Here is a 20,909-nt window from a genome sequence, read left to right as displayed (position 1 = left end):
AAGTCTTTTTCTCAAATACAGAAAGATGACATTAGATAGCCATAGCAAAGAAAATCTGAAATGAAGTACAAATTGAAGGAAAATGATTTAAGCTCAAGTGTTTTGAGATGGTGCTCTTGTATCACTCTATTTTTCTTGATTTCAAATGTTGAAGTGAGGTCTGTTTTATATCTTTAGCTTGCTCTTCAATTTGCCTCTTCCAATTCCTTGTCAATCTACCCGTTGGAGTTGTCTCTACTGGCATCTAGTCCTTTTTCCATCCTGCTCCACTAACGTTGCTTGTTGGAGGGTTTGATCCACCAACCTCTATTGTCCTTGAAACTGCTGTCTTCCTTGGCATGCAAAGCACTTCCAATTTTGAGCCATTCCCACTGCTGTCCATAACTCTGCATTTTTGTTTGCTCTTCCAAAATTGCTATTGATCTTCTGAATTTTGATTCTGAGTTGTCCTTGGAGTAGTGATATTTTCTTTGTGTTTTTGTTGCCTTTCTAGAGCCATAGCTGTCCCATAATTATGCCAAATGTCCTTGTATCTTATTGCTTCGTTAATCCCCTTTTGTTCTAGCTGTCTTCCTTTTTCTATGATGAAGACAAATGCCCCTTTATCACTTTACAAATGCAAAGCCTTCTTTCTTTACACCTTTTTCTGATCGGTGCTTGTTTAAAGACTTTGGGCTTGTGCATTAAATTGAAGCATTAAAGGAATACTTAAGCAACATTGTTGGGCTGAGAAAAGAATAATGGGCCTGCATCACTAAAACACATATTAAACTACAATTGGACTTTTAACCCAATACATGTTTGTCATCATAATTTATTTATCAAAATCAATCTTAACTCAACAATCTCCCCATTGATGACAAACATGATAAAGAAGATAAATTAATTTAAACTTCTAGCTGAATTGAGTTAAGAGTACTTCCCTTTGATGACCATCCAAACTGTTATGGTGTTGTGTAATGCTCCCTCTTAATGTTAGCATTTCTCCCTCATAACACAACAACACATAAGACAATACATATCATTAAGCATCATCATCCATAACCTAAGCCAAATCTGACTTTTCTTTTCTTTTCTCCCCCTTTTGTCATCAAGGAGAGAAATGGAAGACCCTGTATAAAACTAGTTAGTAGCTAAACACATGCAGTCTGAAGTAGTAGCAAAACAAACTGTTAGATTAGAGATGAGAGTAACTAGGCATCAGAGTTGGAGTCATCGGAGTCTTTATCCTCATCGTCATTGTCAGTGGTGGTACACTCAGCTTCAATTTTCTCCACATAATTTCTGAAAATGTGAATGCGGCCCTTTGTCGTCTTGAGTGCAGTTTCCTCCATGCTTTCAGCTCTCTTCTTTTTAGCCCCAAATTTGATGAGAAGATCCGTCAGATTCACAAATTTTTGGAGCAAATCCTTTATGATCTTAGTCATGATTCAGATTTTGGCTAAGTTGGACTTAGGAATCAATGGATTATAACCATGAACAAGAGTTTCAGTATCCTCATCAGTGCTTCTACGCTTGGTTGCTATTCTCCTTACTACACTACCCCCTTTAATGTAAGAATTTAAATTCCCTGAAGATCTCAGTCCCAAAATCAGCATTATAATACTGAAAAAAAATTTATGAGTAACATGGCATAAAGCAAAGCATTTTTCGAACTCACACATGCATGCATGTGCTTCAACAAAAATGAGAAGTAGGGTTAAGGAGTGGAGAGCGGCGTGTGTGAAATGACTCATGAAGAGAAAAAAAGATAGACCTAAAGTAGTGCAAAGGTCTCAACTTGAAAAATAAAAAAATAAATCCAAGTTAAAATGAAAAATAATTATTTTAAAATCCAAGTCCAAAGTAGGCCAACACTTTTAGACACAAGTGGCCTATCTGAGAGTAGACAAGTAAACACCCTAGACCCACCAAATCTGATAAGCCTCCAACGAGTCCAAATAGCAACAAATCAAATTAATGAAGCCACTCATCATCTTCCCAGAATAGTCTCATCTCGACCTATGAGACAAAACGCTTGAACTAGAATATTAGAAGGATTAAGAAAAATTATATGAATCAAGAATGTCCAGAGCAGTTCGTAATTTGCAGAACCTCTCTTATATCAATGGTTTAGTGAAAATATCAGCTAGTTGATCTTCAGATTTAACAAACTGAATATCTAAATTTCTATTTTGCACATGTTCTCTTATAAAATGAATCTAACTTTAATGTACTTTGTTCTTGAGTGCAAAATAGGGTTTTTTGAAATATTAATAGTACTCATGTTATCACAAAACAATGGAATATTAGATACTTTCAGTTTATAATCAGCTAACTGAGTTTTCAACTATAGTAATTGAGAGCAACAAGAAGTGGCTGCAATATACTCAGCTTCGGTAGTGGATAGTGCCACTGTTGCTTGCTTCTTTCTTGAACATACATTGAGAGATTTGCCAAGAAAGCAACACATGCCACTTGTGCTTCTTCTATCAATTCTGTCCCCAGCAAAATCAACGCTTTGTATGATGTCAGGCCTTGAGGAGGTTAGATACATCAAAGAACCAATCATTCCTCTGTAACGTGTCTCATCAACGTCTCTAGCATGTTCATCTTTGTCAAGCTTGATGTTAGGATGCATAGGGGTTTCCATTGGCTTGGCACACTCCAGCCCAAATTTCTTGACAAATTCCTTTGCAAATTTTTCTTGATGTATAAATATGCCTTCTGAAGATTGCTTAATTTGCAAGCCTAAGAAGAAGGTTAATTCTCCCATCATGCTCATATCAAATTCACTTGTCATTAGTTTAGCAAAATATGCATACAAAACCTCATCAGCTGAACTAAAAATGATATCATTAATGTACACTTGCACAAGAATGAAATGATCATTATAATTCTTAATAAATAGAGTGGTATCAGTGGCTCAAAACCGAACGTTTCAAGCTCTATTTTTGCGAAAGCTAAATATGTAGGAGATTTTTCCATTTTGTCTCATGTGCAGAAAAGAAACAGAGAAGGGAAAAAGAGAAAGAGGCCAGCATGTATCCTGGTTCGGATTCTAAGTTCCATGAATCCTACGTCCAGTCTCCACCACAATCATGGTGGAATTTTCACTATAATCAACTAATTACAATCATCAATACTATTGAATTACAACCTAATTCAACTAGTATCTACCACTAAACTTTCTTCACCAAAGCTCAGCTTTCCAAGTGCTGTCCCAACTTGGAAGGAGAACCTAACCAGATTCAGAAACACCAAGTGCTATCCCAACTTGGCAAGGGGAACCCGCAGATTCAATCTACCACCAAGTGCTATCCTAACTTGGCAAGGGGAACTAAACCTTAGTTTAATAAAACCATATTACACAGAAATATTTCTTTGGCTTTTTCATGCATCTCTCTTACCTCTTCTCTCATGGCTTTTTCAACTCACATTCACTATCCTTTTTCTCAAATACAGAAAGATGACATTAGATAGCCATAGCAAAGAAAATCTGAAATAAAGCACAAATTAAAGGAAGATAATTTCAGCTTAAGTGTTTTGAGATGATGCTCTTGTATCACTCTATTTTCCTTGATTTCAAATGTTGAAGTGAGGTCTGTTTTATATCTTCAGCTTGCTCTTCAATTTGCCTCTTTCAATTCCTTGTCCATCTACCCGTTGAAGTTGTCTCTATTGGCATCCAGTGCTTTTTCTATCCTGCTCCACTAACGTTGCTTGTTGGAGGGTTTGATCCACCAACCTCTGTTGTCCTTGAGGCTGCTGTCTTCCTTGGCATGCAAAGCACTTCCAATTTTGAGCCATTCCCACTGTTGTCCATAATTCTGTATTTTTGTTTTGCTCTTCCAAACTTACTAATGATCTTCTGAATTTTTATTCTGAGTTGTCCTTGGAGTAGTGATATTTTCTTTGTGTTTTTGTTGCCTTTCTAGAGCCATAACTGTCCCATAATTGTGCTAAATGTCCTTGTGTCTTGTTGCTTCGTTGATCCCCTTTTGTTCTAGCTATCTTCCTTTTTCCATGATGAAGACAAATGCCCCTTTATCACTTTACAAATGTAGAGCTTTCTTCCTTTGCACCTTTTTGTTGATCGGTGCTTGTTTAAAGACTTTGGGCTTGTGTATTGAATTTAAGCATTAAAGGAATACTTAAGCAACATTGTTGGGCTGAGAAAAGAATAATGGGCCCGTATCACTAAAACACATATTAAACTACAATTGGACTTTTAACCCAATAAATATTTGTCATCATAATTTATTTATCAAAATCAATCTTAACTCAACAGTGTTGAATTCTTTTTCTATTCACAACATATTAAAAACATTTGAATGGTAGTTAAAATTCAAATTTGTCGGCCAAATGTATATGGCTATATCAACTATCAAGTTAGTCTTCTACAGAGTTTGATTCTTTATCATTGAGTAGATTGCTTGATGTCTAAAATGGACATCAGTTTAATTCTTCAACGTATCTTGGGATACCAACTTGACCATTAATTGAATTGATTATTAATTTACCCTATACATGACAAATTTGGTGTTTAATGTTTTGAGGGACTAACTTGATGTTCTAATTATCTTTGGAGGAATGATTTACAAATTTGCTCTAACTTGGTATTATTATGTTTTTCTACATAATGCTATATTACAGACTGAGCTCAAAGTGATTTGAAATGAAAGCTGGATGATGTCTTGTAGGAGTCTATGGTGCTTTTCTTCTTGCTTGCTATGACTACAATAACGAAGAATTTTAAAGTATTTGTAAGATTGGTGAGTGATCGAATGTTGTTAAGTAACTGTTGAGTTCCTTTATTTCTTAAAATTAATTGTCTTATATTTTGAAATTTTTACTCTGAGTAGGAACGGGATTTACTGAAGACGTGCTCAAAGCGCGTTCTAAAAGTCTTGGTTCTCAAGTGATTCATGAGCCAAAGGTACCTCCATTTCTTGTTCCTCTTTGAACCTGGTTTGAATCCTGCCTAATATTACTAGTGATTTTTAGTCATACTATTGATATGGAGATACAATGAAGCCTGATGTCTGGCTTGAAGCTAGTGAGGTAAGAGTGTTGTATGCCCTTGGTAATTTTGTTCTTGTTCTCTAGTTCTATCAATGAGCTGTCGTTTGCCTCTTGATTATTGGAATATTGCACACTTCTTTCTATTGCTTAAATGGAAGATATGAGGTCATTTTCTATTAGTGTACTATATGCCATTGATAAGTAGTACTTAAACTATATTTCCTTAAGTATAGTGTTATATCGCAATTAACTTGTAGGGAATACTTCTGATAATGTATTATATTATTTATTTATTCAGGTGTGGGAGGTGAAAGCTGCAGATTTAACCATTAGCCCAGTTCACTATTCCAGTTGCAAGCTCAGTTCTTGTTCCCATCCCCATTCTCAAAATGGTATCTATTTCTTAGTCTTTTCTCGTCTTGCTTGAGTCAATTCCAAGTCTTGGTGTGAGATGGAGTTTTTGATATTGGCAGCTGTGGTTTTTTTCCGTTGCATAGAAAATAGAATTTGAAATCTTTCCTTTTTTTTTGAAAGAAAAAAACTATAAACTTTGTTCTGTGAATGCCTTTTGTTTTAGTTGCTTGATTATGCATAAATTTATTTAGAGAGGCAAATGAATCCTACTATGATTAGTTAAGCAAAGTTGGACACGTTTTGCACTGTAGGTTGCTGCTACTACTCCTACAGTTGGGTCCCATGTTTGGGTTGAGGATTCTAAAGTAGCATGGATAGATAGTGAAGTCCTGGAGTTTAATGAAGAAGAAGTTAAAGTCTCTTGCACTTCACGGAAGACGGTGAGGGCCCTTTGATTTTAGCTTAATGAAACTATTGTTCTTGTATTACAATATGCCCATGCTTTAATTTTCCTTGAAATTCAGGTTGTTGTTAAAGTGTCCTGTATTTATCATAAAGACACTGAAGTTCCGCCAGGTGGAGTAGACGATATGACAAAGCTTGCATACTTACACAAACCTGGTGTACTAGAAAATCTGAGATCAAGATATGATATCAATGAAATTTACGTACATATTTCATATTTTGATGATGTTGTATGGTTGGAAATGTGGAATATTATGCTAATTTGTCCAATACTTTGCTTCCAGACTTACACTGGAAATATATTGATTGCGGTGAACCCTTTCGTAAAGCTTCCTCATTTATATGATAGTCATATGATGGCACAATATAAAGGAGCAGTGTTTAGTGAGCTAAGTCCACATCCCTTTGCCGTTGCAGATGCTGCATATAGGTAATCTTCTTTGCTGCACTGTAAATGGAGTCTTAATGTAATATAATTGCTGGTATTTAATTGAACTTTTGAACATTTGAATTTTTTCTCTCATTCTAACTAAAAAATAAAGCAAGTTTAGAAAGTAACTTCTATCCAGGAAGTAATAATAGCAGAGGGTAGCAAAAGTTGTGAAAATCTTAGCCTAATTCTTTGTTGGGTTCATTTTTATACAGAGAATCAATGAGAATTATGTAGTGATAACTGATAGAATGTGGGCTAGGCTGTTATCTTCGATGAATCAACCCAACTTTTTGGGCAACAAGTGTTACAATGAAGATAACATTGAAGAAGAAGAACCATTAAACTAGCTGCTACATGGAGAATTTTCAGATGACACCTTGGTTATGAAAGAAATTCGCAGCATTTAACAATATGCTTCCTAAATGTTATTGTCATTCCTTCATACTCCTTCATTATGTTATATGCATTTAATTTTTAGTAGTATATATGAGCTTTTTTCTTCTCTCCTTTTTTTGAGCCCTTCTACTCCATAAATTGGCTGGAAAAAAATTAATCTCACATTATTGTTATTTTTGTAAAACTTGTGGGATTGAATTTGGATTTAGTGAAATACAAGGTTATTTTTAGAGAATTCAACTTTTGATAATAGAAATCTTTGATGTTGGAGAGATTACGACAATTTAAAATAGTCACTAAAATATAGAAAAAAAACTGTCACAGGAATAAGTAACTTAGTAACGGTTTTAAATCGAAAAACTGTCACTAAAAATATTGTGACGGTTTAAATAGTCACGAAATATGCCAAAAAACTGTCATAAGAATTAGTAACTTAGTGACGGTTTCAAATCGTCGCTAAATATTGTGACAGTTTAAAATAGTCATGAAATATAAGAAAAAATGTCACAGAATTTAGTAATTTAACGACAGTTTCAAGATGTCGCGAAATACAGTATAAAAAAAATACCTTTACAAGTGTTACAAATTAGTGATGGTTTTATATTTTAAAAACCGTCACAAACAATTTAGCGACACTCTTTACCAACGGTGGTCCAAAACCGTCACTATGTTAGCTGGCGACGCTCAAATCTGTGACGCTCTTTTTAACCGTCGTAAAACCATTTAGTGACAGTTAAAACCATCACCAAGCATTAAAAAAAACCGTCGCCAAAATGCTGTTTTGTTGTAATGTCTGCTGTGGCACCTTCCAATCCTTTGGCATGTCCCTTGTCTTATCTCATCCACATCTCTTCCTTCTTAGCATCGAAGCATCTTTATGTTCTTCTTTTTTTTGTTTTTTAGGTTTTTGACGATTCTATTTAATAGTTTGGGATGTTTTCTTATCCTAAGTTTTGGATGTGTCATTTTTATAGGTATTGAATGCTTTTTTTACGTTTTGAATGTTTCTTCATTTTATATTTTGGATAATTCTTTTTAATAGTTTTAAATATTTTTTGTTAGTATTCTTTTATTTAGTTTTTATTGTACGTTCTCCGAAAAAAAAAACATATGTTGATGGACGACAACTGAGTAACGGACGGTGATGAGTGATGCGACGCAGTTATGACGTGACACAACAACCAAGGCAGTTAAAAGTGATACTAAATGACGCGACTAAAAAATGTGGGAGAGAAGATTAGAATTTTGTAATTTTCTATTGTAAATAAGAATGAAAGTGATGAGATTAAGATTACTCTTAATTTAAGATTGTCGATTTTTTCTCTTGTTGAATTTTTTTTATAATTTATATATTAATTGGATACAATTAAGTATCCTAAATGATTATCTAATAAAATTATTTATATACTATTTATTTATTCATTCCATAATTTGAACGTTCAGATAGTAACTATTCTAAGTGAATTGATACTTGATTAATAATCCGGTGTACTTATGAAAACCGAGTTTTATAAATTCGGTAACAACTTATACATACTCAACAACAAATGCATTGCGGAAGGATTAATTATTTCACTAGAAAGAGTACTTGTAATTTTATATAGTGTTTCTATTGTATATTGTTGTTTTAAGAGAAAAGGATAAATAGATCTTTGACTTTTACTACAAGGGACACGACTCTTACCTGCAATAAAATACTAGCCCTTTTCCAGATCGCTGCTATTCGAGTGAGCTGCAGCAGTTCTTGATGCATTTTGATGGTCCGCCTCTAATAGATCCAAATTTGTTGCCCTTTTTGTCCCAATCGCATCTAATAACAGGGTGGGAGAAGGGGGTTGTTTCATTAAAGTACTCCAACCATAGGTAATATAGTTTTGTTTCATAGCAGAAAAAGTCTATTTATGTCACATTGAGTTAGTCAGAACTAGTGTCTAGTAACTCTTAATTTGATGGCATGACAGGATAAGTGTAAGAAAAATGCTGAGAATCGATCAAAGTAACTTTACACCCACACTGGCGGATCGAAAAGCTTGGCAAGGCTCGGAGAAGAAGAGGTAATCTATTTTTGAGAATATTTTTGGACTATCTCTTCCTCTACTTATTCACTTTGTCATCATTATTGGTACAGTCGGAACGACATGGGAGAAGAGTTAGTAGAGGAGAGTTGTATCTCTTAACGCACAAAAGAGCTAATGGCTCGTATGTCCGTGATGCAGCTCGGGCTATTGGAGTAAGTAATGTGTTGCGAGTCGGGAAGTAGTTTCTCCCATGTTTTAGTTTTTTAAATTTTATTGGAAGTCTGTGCAGTTAGCGACTAGCTAATAAATTCTTATAATTGCTTATCTATGTGTGTAGAAAATAATTGAGGCTATTGAGCAACGTGATGAATCCTCTAGACTGTTGTCTCATAATAATTCCCTTGCTCAAGCTCTCGGAAAGGAGCACCCGGGTAGGGTGCGTGGCATGGGGTTAGGGCCCACTTCTAGTCAAGTCTTCGGTATGAATTCCCATCAGCCAAACAATGATTTTGAAAGGGAGGAGACCCAAAGGGTGCTACTTGAACTACAAGCAGAGTTGGCAGCAGAAAAATTGAAAAGGAAGGCAGTGGAGGATGAGACAGGCAGTGGAGGATGAAGTAGCAGCTGGGAAGGTCAGGATACAGGCAATGGAGAGTGCTTTGATATGTCTACTTCAAGGGCAAGGTGGGAAGCTGCCATCAGACGTCGCTGCATGGATGAGTGTGTTGGAGGGACAGAATAGAAAGTAGATCTTAGGACAGTGGAACCTTTTTTTCTTTCAGATATACACTTTTTTTGTGTTGATTATGCAACTCTTAGTAAGGAGTACATTTTATTGATATTCAGATAATTATATCAATTAAATTAATGATTTTGCTATTGTCGTTTACCTTGCAATATATTTTTGGGAATATAAAATAATTTAACGCACTAATATTAAGAAGGATTAAAAAAATTGTACATTAAAATAAAAAAGAGCGTTGATTGCCAATGTGCAATACAGTATTTTTGCGGCCATTTAACCGGAAAATAGCGGCGATTACAACATAGCCGTTAGAAATTTGTAAAACTAGGTTAAGAGATAGTGGCGGTTTAATCAGTTTCATTTGAAAACAGTGGCTGTTAAACAGCAGCATTTTCAAACCGCCGATCATTATATTTGAACAAAACCGTGGCCATTAAACAGCAGCGGTTTCAAACCGCCGAGCATTTCGTGTGGATCATTGTTGGGCAAATCACGGCGGTTTTAAACCGACTCTAAACATTGCGACGCTATTTCTGGGTTTTGCGGCGGTTGTGCCAGCGGTTCCTGAAAACCGCTGCAAAATCATATAACCACCCCCTAATAGGCGATGCTTAACGAACCGCTGGAATCCCGTTTCGTGGCGGCTTAAAACCGCCGCAAATCACTCCAATAACCGCCGCAATTTTCCGTTTCCTTTGTAGTGTTTTAATTTATGGGTATTTAAGTTTTTGAAAATTTAAAAATGTATTTAAGTCTTCAATTTTTTTTTAATTTTGGACATATCAATCTTTTGGTCTAATTTATCATATTTTAAAAACTCTCTTACGTGTGTATTCGTATATCGGCCAAGTCAGTATAATAGAAATTACGTTTGATTTTTTCGTTGAGTCTGACAGACGAAAGTGAACAGAAAAATCGATATGTTCAGATTTTAAGATTAAGACTTAAATGTATTTTTAAATTCTAAAAAAAACCTTAAATATCCATAAACCAAAAAGTTAAGTAGCTATTTATTCTGTTCTACTCTTTTCATTTTCTCTATTTTTTCTCTACTCAGATCACTACTACTGGTGTATAAATAATTCTTGATGATGAATAAAGTGATGAGTAAAAGGCTAATCATTTGCTTTGCTTGATACATATGTATATATATCAAAATTATATTCATATCCACCACACCTTAGCTTATTGTATAGTGTGATGCATTATATACTTATTAAGAGGCGTCAAATTCAAGCCTTTCAGGTTCAAGAGCTACAAACCTCCAAAAAATCACTTGTGAAAACAGATATAACTTTTCTGTATCAAGATTAAAGGATTATATATGTGATTATATGTCCAGACTTATGTATTCATTGCCTAATCCATATTGCATCATCATAATTAACTAACACAATATAATACAGAATTTGAATAATCATGGATCAAATTATTAATTTATTATAATGTGGTTGAACAATAATTCCCTGATTACAAACCAAATTAAAGAGGCACCGCGTCCTGACAAGCAAAGGACTTGGACCCGGCTTGCAATAATGCAATATAATTCATTCGATGCACACAAAAAAAAGTATAAAGGGATTATTCCAATTTCCATCAATGTAAATAATGTTATATAATTAAGAATCTAACTAATTTCTTCTATCTGTATGCATGTTAGTGTTTCCTCTTGGAGGAAAATGAGGAATAGGATCATCGAGTTTTCTAGTTGTAGATATTCTAGTTGTAGAACAAAAAATTGTTGAATTCTGACATAAAAGTTAAAACAAAGTTATTGTGAATTTAACGTTAGATCTAATTTCAGCACAAACAATTAGTCTCTAAATGCAATCTCAAGAAATCAAACTAGACATGAATCAAGATCTCTCATTCTTTTTTGGTGTTTTATTAAGGTCATAATTTATCATGGAAGTCATGGGTCCAGTCGAAACAACTTCATCAAAACTGTTGCACGACACGACTTCTTCTTCCATTGAGTTTTGAACTATCTCCCACATCTCTTATGTTTCCTCTTGAATTTTCTCTTGAAATAGTCCTGAAAGTTACATCGTAGCAAAACAAATTGAAATCTATTAATACATTTTACAAAGAATATGGTCAGGCTTTTACATTATAGCTAGAAGACTTGTTGGACTTACATTCCCATAGCTTAGTAAGTCCTCTTTCTGTGAAAATAAATTCCTCCTGGGATGCAATATCCAGTTCAACCATACATAAACAAGATACAAACACCGAGTCCCAAGATAGTTCTTCACTTCCAAGAGTTTCCAGAATGCTCAGTGTAGTGCCTCACGATCTGCATCTGAAAACAATAACATATGTATGGAATGAAAATCGGGGTTCTCAGTATGGTAAAGGTGCCCACATAAATAATATATAAGGTCCCGAAAAAAGTTAGAGACATTCCTAGAACTCTGACACTCAGAATCAAACTTAAGGAAAGTAAACTAAACCAGAAAGTAGGTAACTGTCTAAGGTTCTCAAGTCCTAAATCAATTTCTAACTTAACCCTTCACTTTTTGCTTCCTCCAGCCCTCCGAAACATCGGTGGAACAGCCCTCGTCACTCCTCTACCAGACAAAGGACCTCTCAGATGCAAGCACAAGCAAAACAGACAAAGAAAGCACAAGCATGAATAACAAGTACAGCATATTGGACATATAGCAATTAATTAAAGTCAAACAATTATGCAAGCCAAAGCAAATCATTCTCAAACAACTCACACAAATGCGCATGATGCATGCCTACCCTACGCCTGATGAGTCTCATATGTTGGTTATAAAGACAACCCGACATGTCCGGTAGCTAGCCTGGACATCGTCTTCTTGAAAACTGGTGAGCGGTACAGTACCAAGATCCTCACCTGGTAAGCGGTAAACTATCTCGATCCCCACTATCTGCTGGCGGTAAACCACCTCGATCTCCATAGACATTTTCAATTAGAAAGGAACAACCTGTGGGCGGTAAATAACCACAGTCCCCACCTCAACTGCAATCCTTAACAAGCAGTACACCACCATGATCCTTGTCAGGTGTATAAATCACAATTTCATAATCCGTAGACGGTAAATCACCACGATCCCCACAAACATGTCGACACTGGACAAGCTGTAAACCACCACGATCCTCGCCAGGTCAAGCCTAAAAATAGTTTCATTTTCAAATTTATTATAAACTATTCATACATTCATTAACTTATATATGAATCTCTGGCATATTCGCAACCTTCTACACTTCCTCAACTAATCAATCATAGCCACAATATATCATTACCGCCCTTATACCCTCTCTTCTCATACATTCACATTTCATCAATTCAAACTCAGTTTTCATCATTCTTCTTTCTCATCTCTTTCCCAGAGCAAGCAGACAACGCCACTGCCTCTTATCCGGGGTCACATATCTCATTCATTTACATATTCTCTGAGCTAACTTCAAAACTGTTTTCGAATTTAAACTATTTTCAAAAGACAAAGGAAAACTATTTATTAGTTAAACCCCTCGACAAGGCCTCTAGACTTTAGGGGAGCGATAACCAATCTTATTTCAAAACCAACTCATTTAAACTCAAACATAATTTATTCTTTTCTTAAATAAATCAAAATCAAATAATACAATTCTTTCAATCCAAATTAACCAAAATAAAACTTCTCGGAATTCTTGTAAAAATTTCAACAACACCTCCCCTAAAACTTAAACTTCTGTCACCCTTCAAGGGTCCCAACCATCAGACCAAACACCTTTCAGTCATTCAGATCATTCCTAGTATCAAATCATTTCAAAATCAAACCTATTCCAATATTAACTCTTTTTAAAAAACCAATCAACTCCAATAACAAACCGTTTATAACATTGAATCATACATCTCTCAACCAATCCATTCAATTCAATGTCACAAACTCACCATCAATTCTCAACACATCAACAATCATGTTTATTTTATACTCATCAAAGTCACAATCCAACACATACAAGTTCATTTATCCTTTATACACACATCGTATACCATATACATAATCCATCAAAAATTCATTCAGTTCATTCCTATCTTATGGTCTTTTAGCCTAAATTTTCATGTTACATTATATTTTATCTACGAGAAACTAAAATCATACCTTGGCCGATTCTTCCCTAAACTCGGAACACCTCAATTATCCACCGTTCCTCAAGCTCCAAAGCTCCAGTTCCTCACCAATTGAATTTTCAGCTCCCAGGATTCAATTTCAAGCTTCCAATATCCACCAATTTAACTCCAATTCAACAAGATACACGATCTAATTCATACAATATCACAATAATCAATATTAATCTCACTAAATCACCAATTCACAAGGGTTAGGGTTTCCTTAACGTTACCCATGAGTCAAATGGACAAAATTCGGTGATTATCCACCGCTAGAGTATCACTAAACCATCAAAATCACAAAATCGCTCAATACTAAAATCCAAAATCACGAATTAAAAAGGGAAGAACTGGGTGAGAAAACGTGATTTTCTTACCAAATTGTTCGATGAATTTTGTATAAAATTCTGAGACGAACACATAACTGCTAACAGCTTGTCAATCGGAGTTCCAGATTGAAAATTATGAACATTGAATTTTCGAAGATGAGAGTTAGCTTTTTCACGTTAATCTCTCTCTTCTTCAACATATTTGCAGCAATGAAAATGAAAATGGCTCGTTTAGTGGTTTTATAGGTTAGGTCTGATTTGGATTTGGTTTAATCGATTCGATTCGTTAACCTAATTTTAGACTAAAATCTTTAAAATTAGTATCAAAATATATATTTTAATTATTTCTACTTTACTAAAAAATTAATTTTTTAATTTTTAAAATAATAATTAATTTATTAGTTAATTATTTAATAATTATTCGAAATTTTTTACATGACGAATGATAATAAGTGATGCAACGCAGGTATGATATGACACAACAATTGAGACAGTTGAAAATGATACTAAATAATACGGTTAAAGGACGTGGGATATATATATTTAATTGGTTGTCTAATAAACTTATTTATATATTATTTATTTATTCATTCCATTATTTGAACGTTCAGATAGTAACTATTCTAAGTGAATTGATACTAGACTAATAATCCGGTGTACTTATGAAAACTGAGTTTTATAAATTCGGTAACAACTTATACATACTCAACAACAAATGCATTGCCGAAGGATTAATTATTTCACTAGAAAGAGTACTTGTAATTTTGTATAGCGTTTCTGTTGAATATTGTTTTTAAGAAAAAAATAAATAAATCTTTGATATTTTAGTTTTTAGATATTTAAATCTTTAAAAATTTAAATATATATCTAAATTTTTAATTTTTTTCAAAATTTATCAATCTTTAGATTTAATTTGTCCTATTTTAAAAATTCTTTTACGTGTATATCCGTATATCGGCTAAGTCAATATAATAGAAGTTACATTTAATTTTTCTGTTATTAAGTCTGATAAACCCAAATAAACAGAGGGATCGATGTATCAAAATTTTAAAAAAATAAAAAATTTAAATATATTTTTAAATTTTTAAAAATTTAAATGTCTATAAACTAAAAGATCATAGATCTAGTTATTCTGTTCTCTTATTTTAATTTTCTCCCTTTTTCCAGTCAGATCACTACTGGTGTATAAACAATTCACGATGATGAATATAGTGATGAGTAAAAGGCTAATCATTTGCTTTGCTTGATATATATATCAAAATTATATTCATATCCACCATACCTTAGCTTATTGTATAGTGTGATGCATTAAATACTTATTAAGAGGTGTCAAATTCAAGCCTTTTCAGGTTCAAGAGCTACAAACCTCCAAAAAATCACTTGTGAAAAAAGATATAACTTTTCTTGTATCAAAATTAAAGGATTATATATGTGATTATATGTCCAGACTTATGTATTCATTGCCTAATCCATATTGCATCATCATAATTAACTAACACAATATAATACATAATTTGAATAATCATGGATCAAATTATTAATTTATTATAATGTGGTTGAACAATAATTCCCTGATTACAAACCAAATTAAAGAGGCACCGCGTCCTGACAAGCAAAGGACTTGGACCCGGCTTGCAATAATGCAATATAATTCATTCGATGCACAAAAAAATAAAGTATAAAGGGATTATTCCAATTTCCATCAATGTAAATAATGTAGGTATTTTTCTTCCTCTTCCCTATATAAGTTATATAATTAAGAATCTAACTAATTTCTTCTATCTGTATGCATGTTAGTGTTTTGTTTGCTCTTGGAGGAAAATGAGGAATAGGATTATCGAGTTTTCTAGTTGTAGAACAAAAAATTGTTGAATTCTGACATAAAAGTTAAAACAAAGTTATTGTGAATTTAACGTTAGGATAACACTCGAAATAAATGGTATATATACGCCAATAAATTATAATTCAAATGATATAATGAGACAAAAATAAAAATATTTTACTAAATATGAGACCTTTTATTAAATAGAGAATAGAAAAATAAAAGAGGAATCCAGCTGTTATTCTATTCTTATCTCTAAACTTGACATTATAAGAATTTTTATCTTTTTGTAAATTAAAAACAGAGAGGGGTCCCCACACATCCCTAAACTTGACATTATGAGTATTTTTTATCTCCATGTGAACTAAAAAATCTCATTTAATTTAAATAGTCATTGAATTGAATTTTGGAATCTACTAGGGCGTGATAATTTCTTAAGAGTAGTATAGTATTTTAAACATAAATTATTCAAAGAATTGAATTAAAATTGAATATTTAAATTGCAACCTTAAGAATGTGAGACAATATTATATATCTAGGTCTGACTGATTTGAAGATTACACTCCAAAATCCAAATCTCTCTATACATATATCCAATAACAACGGGATATGATAATGTTGAAGACAAATTAAAGCTAACGAAGCATTAGATTCCATCAATACACTCTAATATCTAAGACGACATATTATTTTAAAAGAAATTAAGAAAAGCAAAAATGAATAATTAGGAAATGTCGGCAAATAATGGGAAAGATTAGCATGTGTTGCAATGGTGAAGCTTCGAGGGACTTAGAGCAGCATATTCCGTATACTTACATATTGCTAATAACGATATTTAATTGATGTGAAAAAAGCACTTTATAGAATATATTACTTTCAAAAGAAATTCTGCCATGCAGGTCCTTATCCTTAGTTATCCAAAACGAACCCCAGAAGAATGAGGGGATCCCAATTCTTTTAATACTTCACCAATAATATATGTACTCAATTCAATTCTCTTCATCCCCTTCCATCTATATTTGTTCTTCTCTCCACTTTACACCTTCTTTAACACCATTCCCCATGTGGTCGTTGCAACCTTTATTTTAACAATAATTAACTAGATTGCGGTGGTTGCTCTAATTAATTAATATTTAATACTCCATATATTTGCTTTTTGGATACCTTCCTTTACCAACTAGCAATCTTATTATCAAATTCATGGCATTTGAAATTTGAATAGAGTCGTCTAGGCCTTCGATATTGATGCCATAGATTTGTTTTCATGATTACTCACTAACTATTCATGATCTAGATCCCACTTTATTAATCACGAGAGCATATATATGATATCCACTTAGTATATATAAGAATTAATAATTAGGTTTGATATATACATATATGCTCTTAGAATATCTTCTTGGTTATATGAATAATATTAAAAAGTGTTAGCCGTCCCTCTGCATGGAAAATTATTAGGCATGTGGATAATTTCAAGGAACATATACTTGATTAATTAATCACTAGGGTTTCATATCTACCAAGACAAATCTTGCAAATTAAATTGGATATATTTGTAGAGCTCGCTGCTTCAATTTTTCACATTCCATTCCAGTATTAAATTATTGACGGCAATTATATATTTATTTATGAACAATACTATAAAATTAAGATAATTCTACCCGACCTTCCCTAAAATAACATGTAACTTACTTTTCATGATGTGTTATACTTTAATTAGTTATTATCTTAACTATAATTGAGTTATTTTGTAATTTATTATTTGAGATGGGTAATTGTATAATTTTTAAAATATGAAAATTCTACCCCGTAAGTAGCGCTGACTTAATTGCGATCTCCTGCCTCTCACACAATCTCTTTCTGTACAGTGCATAATTCCTTAACGAGTCGTTAAATTCATATGGCTTGTAACTTTCCCGTTCTTCCCAGTATAGCCAGCGCCGACTTCATTGCTATCTTCTGTCCTCTCACTCAATCTTTTTTCTTTTGCCATGGATCACTCCTTATTAAATTTTTTTCATTAAAAATAATATATGGAATATATATTATGATATATAAAATATAATATAATAAAATAAATCTATTCAAAGTACTCAAAAGTATAATTAAAATTAAGAATATACAAATATAATAATAAAATTTGTACTCTAAACAAGTAAATATATCTTTTATCATACATAAATTATTTAAAAATATATAAATTATTAAAATTAATAACACAAATTTAAAATGATAAAATTCAACTTTCTTACAAGTATTTTTTATAATATTTTTATTCTTTTAATTTTTAATTTATTAATATTTTATTATTTAATTAATAATTAAACAAATTATTTTTATGAGAAATTATTTTTTGTATAATCTTAAAGAAGAGACCAATATAACAATTTAAAAATTAATATAAAAATGATATTTTAAATAAAAAATAGTTAATATTAAAATTTTTAAATACAAAAGCAAATTGTATAATAATTGTTTAAAAATGGGAAATCCTTGTGTTCAACTATTTTCCATTTGGAGAAAGGAAATGTTTCTTTCTTTCTTTTTAAGGTAGCGTATCTGTGAATTTCTTGTGATATCCGGCGCTTGAATTTTTTTCAAGAATCTTTATACGAAATAAGTGAAACATGCATTATTATTATGATTTCCTTGCCGACCACTTAAACCAATATTTAATAATTAATATGGCATTTAGAAAAATCTACAACTGCATCCAACCAGAGGGTTGGTATCTTTGGCCCTAAATCACAAATAGATTCTTTCAAAGATTTTATAGAACATAACTATGGGTTTGGATCGGATTTCCTTTTCTCATCTGATCATTCCATTTTAATAGAGGAAATATATTTTTATTTTTTTTTTAAAAGGAGAAGCACTTTAGAAAGAGAAAAAATTAAAAATTAAAAGAAAAAAAATCAGGGGGAGGGGGAGGGGGAGGATTAGAATATGGCGGAAAAGAATAAATTTTTTGTATGAAAAATACTGAAGAATCAGAATTTTTATCCTAATATCAAAGTGATATTATTGTGTACAAGTTGACTTGAAATCTATGAGTGAGTCATAAAACGTTAAGCAGTGAAAACTCAGGTGCACTTGACTTTATGTGAAGTTAATATTTATGAGCAGTTAGATAATTTAACTTATTTGACTAAATTTTTATTTAGATATTAACTTCACGTGAAGTCGATTTCACCTAAATTTTTATATAATATTTAGTAACTAATTAAATTTTGTTATTTTTAACATAGTATGCTATCGAATATTTTCTATGTAATTAGGACATTTATAAATTAAATGTGCAATTCTATGTATGTATAGACTTTATATTTCATCAGATATTTAATCTTCGCTCGTCACGTGATATTTGTTATTTTATACATATTTTTTATATTTATAAATTATGTCAAAATAATGTATTTATAAAAATTACTACTCGTATAAAAGTAATAATATATATATATATATATATTTGACGACTAATATTGCAGAACCAACACCTACTAAAGATGAGTTTATGTTGAGTTTGAATTTTGGATTTTTTTATTTAAATTTTAAATATATTTTTTTAAAATTTTATATTTTTTTTCTTGTTATGTTATTGAATGTTAGTTGTAATATTATTTGTGCAATGTGAACTCTTAAATTTTTTTTATATTTAATAGAATTACTCACCATATATACCACTTATTTATATTTTATATTATATTTATATGAAAATATTCTTTTAAATAAGTACCATAAGAGAATATTAATAGAATTGTACATGAGAAACATCTAGGGTCAACTTGGTATGGGAGTCCTATCCGAATAAAAAACGAAACTAGAGCAACCGCCACCTTATCCATAATCCAAGAATTCTTATTGTGCGTGTCATTCTTACAACTTCTGCTTTGAACGCATTGTTGATGATCTTTTAGGTGTCAATTACACATGGACTCAAAATGTTTTAAGATTTTTCAATATTTATGCGTGGTGCAAATGCAATTGTTCTAGATATAGTAACTACATAGTGACTTGGTATGGCCTTAATTAGGTGATATATATTGGTATAATGGTATATGACCTTTATATGGAAAAAGTCAAATAGCCAATAATTATATGTGGAGGAATAATTAAAGCCTAGTATGAATATAATAATGATCATATTTGAAACAAAAAACCAATTATACATTAATGAAATAAATTGCATTTCATAATTTTGAAATAGATGTTATCAATAAATCGATTTAAAAAATAAAAAATCAGTATTGAGACTCCGTTTAATTGATGTATAGAATGAGACATAAACATAAAGAAATATATATTAAAAATATAAATATAAAATATATGTATATATGTATTGTATTTGACAAAAATAATAAACAAGACACAAATATTTAAAAAAGACTAAATTATTTTCATTTGAAAAAGATTTAAAAAGATAAAAGAATAAATTTTAAAAATTTAAAAATTGAATAAAAATAAAAAATAAAAAATTAATGTCTTACAAGTTGTGTTTCAACGTTTAACTAAATTAAAATTACACAATTTAATATCTTTATATTTATCTGTATTCTTTTGTATCTTTTTAAAATTTGTGTCTTATCAAATCAAACAATAAAAAGATATATTACTATATCCATGTCTCAATGACAATATGAACATCAACCAAATGGTAGCTGAGATATCCTTAACAAAACGATTATATTGCTTATTGATTTACCAATGAAGAATGTCAAGGACAAATTCAGTTATGTGGTTCATTTCTAACAAGAAAGAAGTTAGGTAAGCATGCATAAAGAACTACTTCATTTTCACCTATCACCATATGCTATAGGCTAGATAGCCACAAGCCCACAAGAGTGGTGTAGTGTACTAGTGTAGAGCACACTATGGTACGTAGTAGCTAGGTAATAGTAAGTTTAAGAAAATTATTTACCTTAAAATTTAAATTAATAAAAATATATAAATGATTTCATTTTAATACATTTAAGTACTATATATAAATAATTTGTTTAATATTAATGTGTAGTATAGATGAGTTTTATATATCTACTAATATTCAATGAAATATTTATCTTTCCAAAATTCTTAAGATGTTAGAGTCAAGATAATAATAAAGTAATTAAATAATTAAATATTTTTATATTAAGAAAAAAGTATATTTTTTGTCTTTGAAGTTTAATAAAAGTTTTAAAAATATTTCTAAGTTTTATTTTGTTTGTTTTAAAAGTTTTCGAT

General features: G+C 31.7%; 1 protein-coding gene across 1 annotated transcript; it reads right to left on the bottom strand.

Moving 5' to 3' along the window:
- Positions 1–2,329: 2,329 nt before the first annotated feature.
- Positions 2,330–2,782, bottom strand: LOC130967033 (uncharacterized mitochondrial protein AtMg00810-like). Its single transcript, XM_057891854.1, has one exon. The coding sequence runs from the start codon at positions 2,780–2,782 to the stop codon at positions 2,330–2,332; it is 453 nt and encodes a 150-aa protein (XP_057747837.1).
- Between the last annotated feature and the right edge of the window lie 18,127 nt (positions 2,783–20,909).

The sequence above is a fragment of the Arachis stenosperma genome, chromosome 3 (assembly GCF_014773155.1).
Source record: "Arachis stenosperma cultivar V10309 chromosome 3, arast.V10309.gnm1.PFL2, whole genome shotgun sequence".
Classification (NCBI taxonomy): Eukaryota; Viridiplantae; Streptophyta; class Magnoliopsida; order Fabales; family Fabaceae; genus Arachis; species Arachis stenosperma.
Note: the sequence above shows the minus strand (reverse complement) of the source record. Positions and strands in the feature narration are given on the sequence as shown.

Excerpts from the sequence above, each read along its gene's own strand:
- LOC130967033 (XM_057891854.1), bottom strand. The coding sequence starts at position 2,782 with ATGACAAGTGAATTTGATATGAGCATGATGGGAGAATTAACCTTCTTC.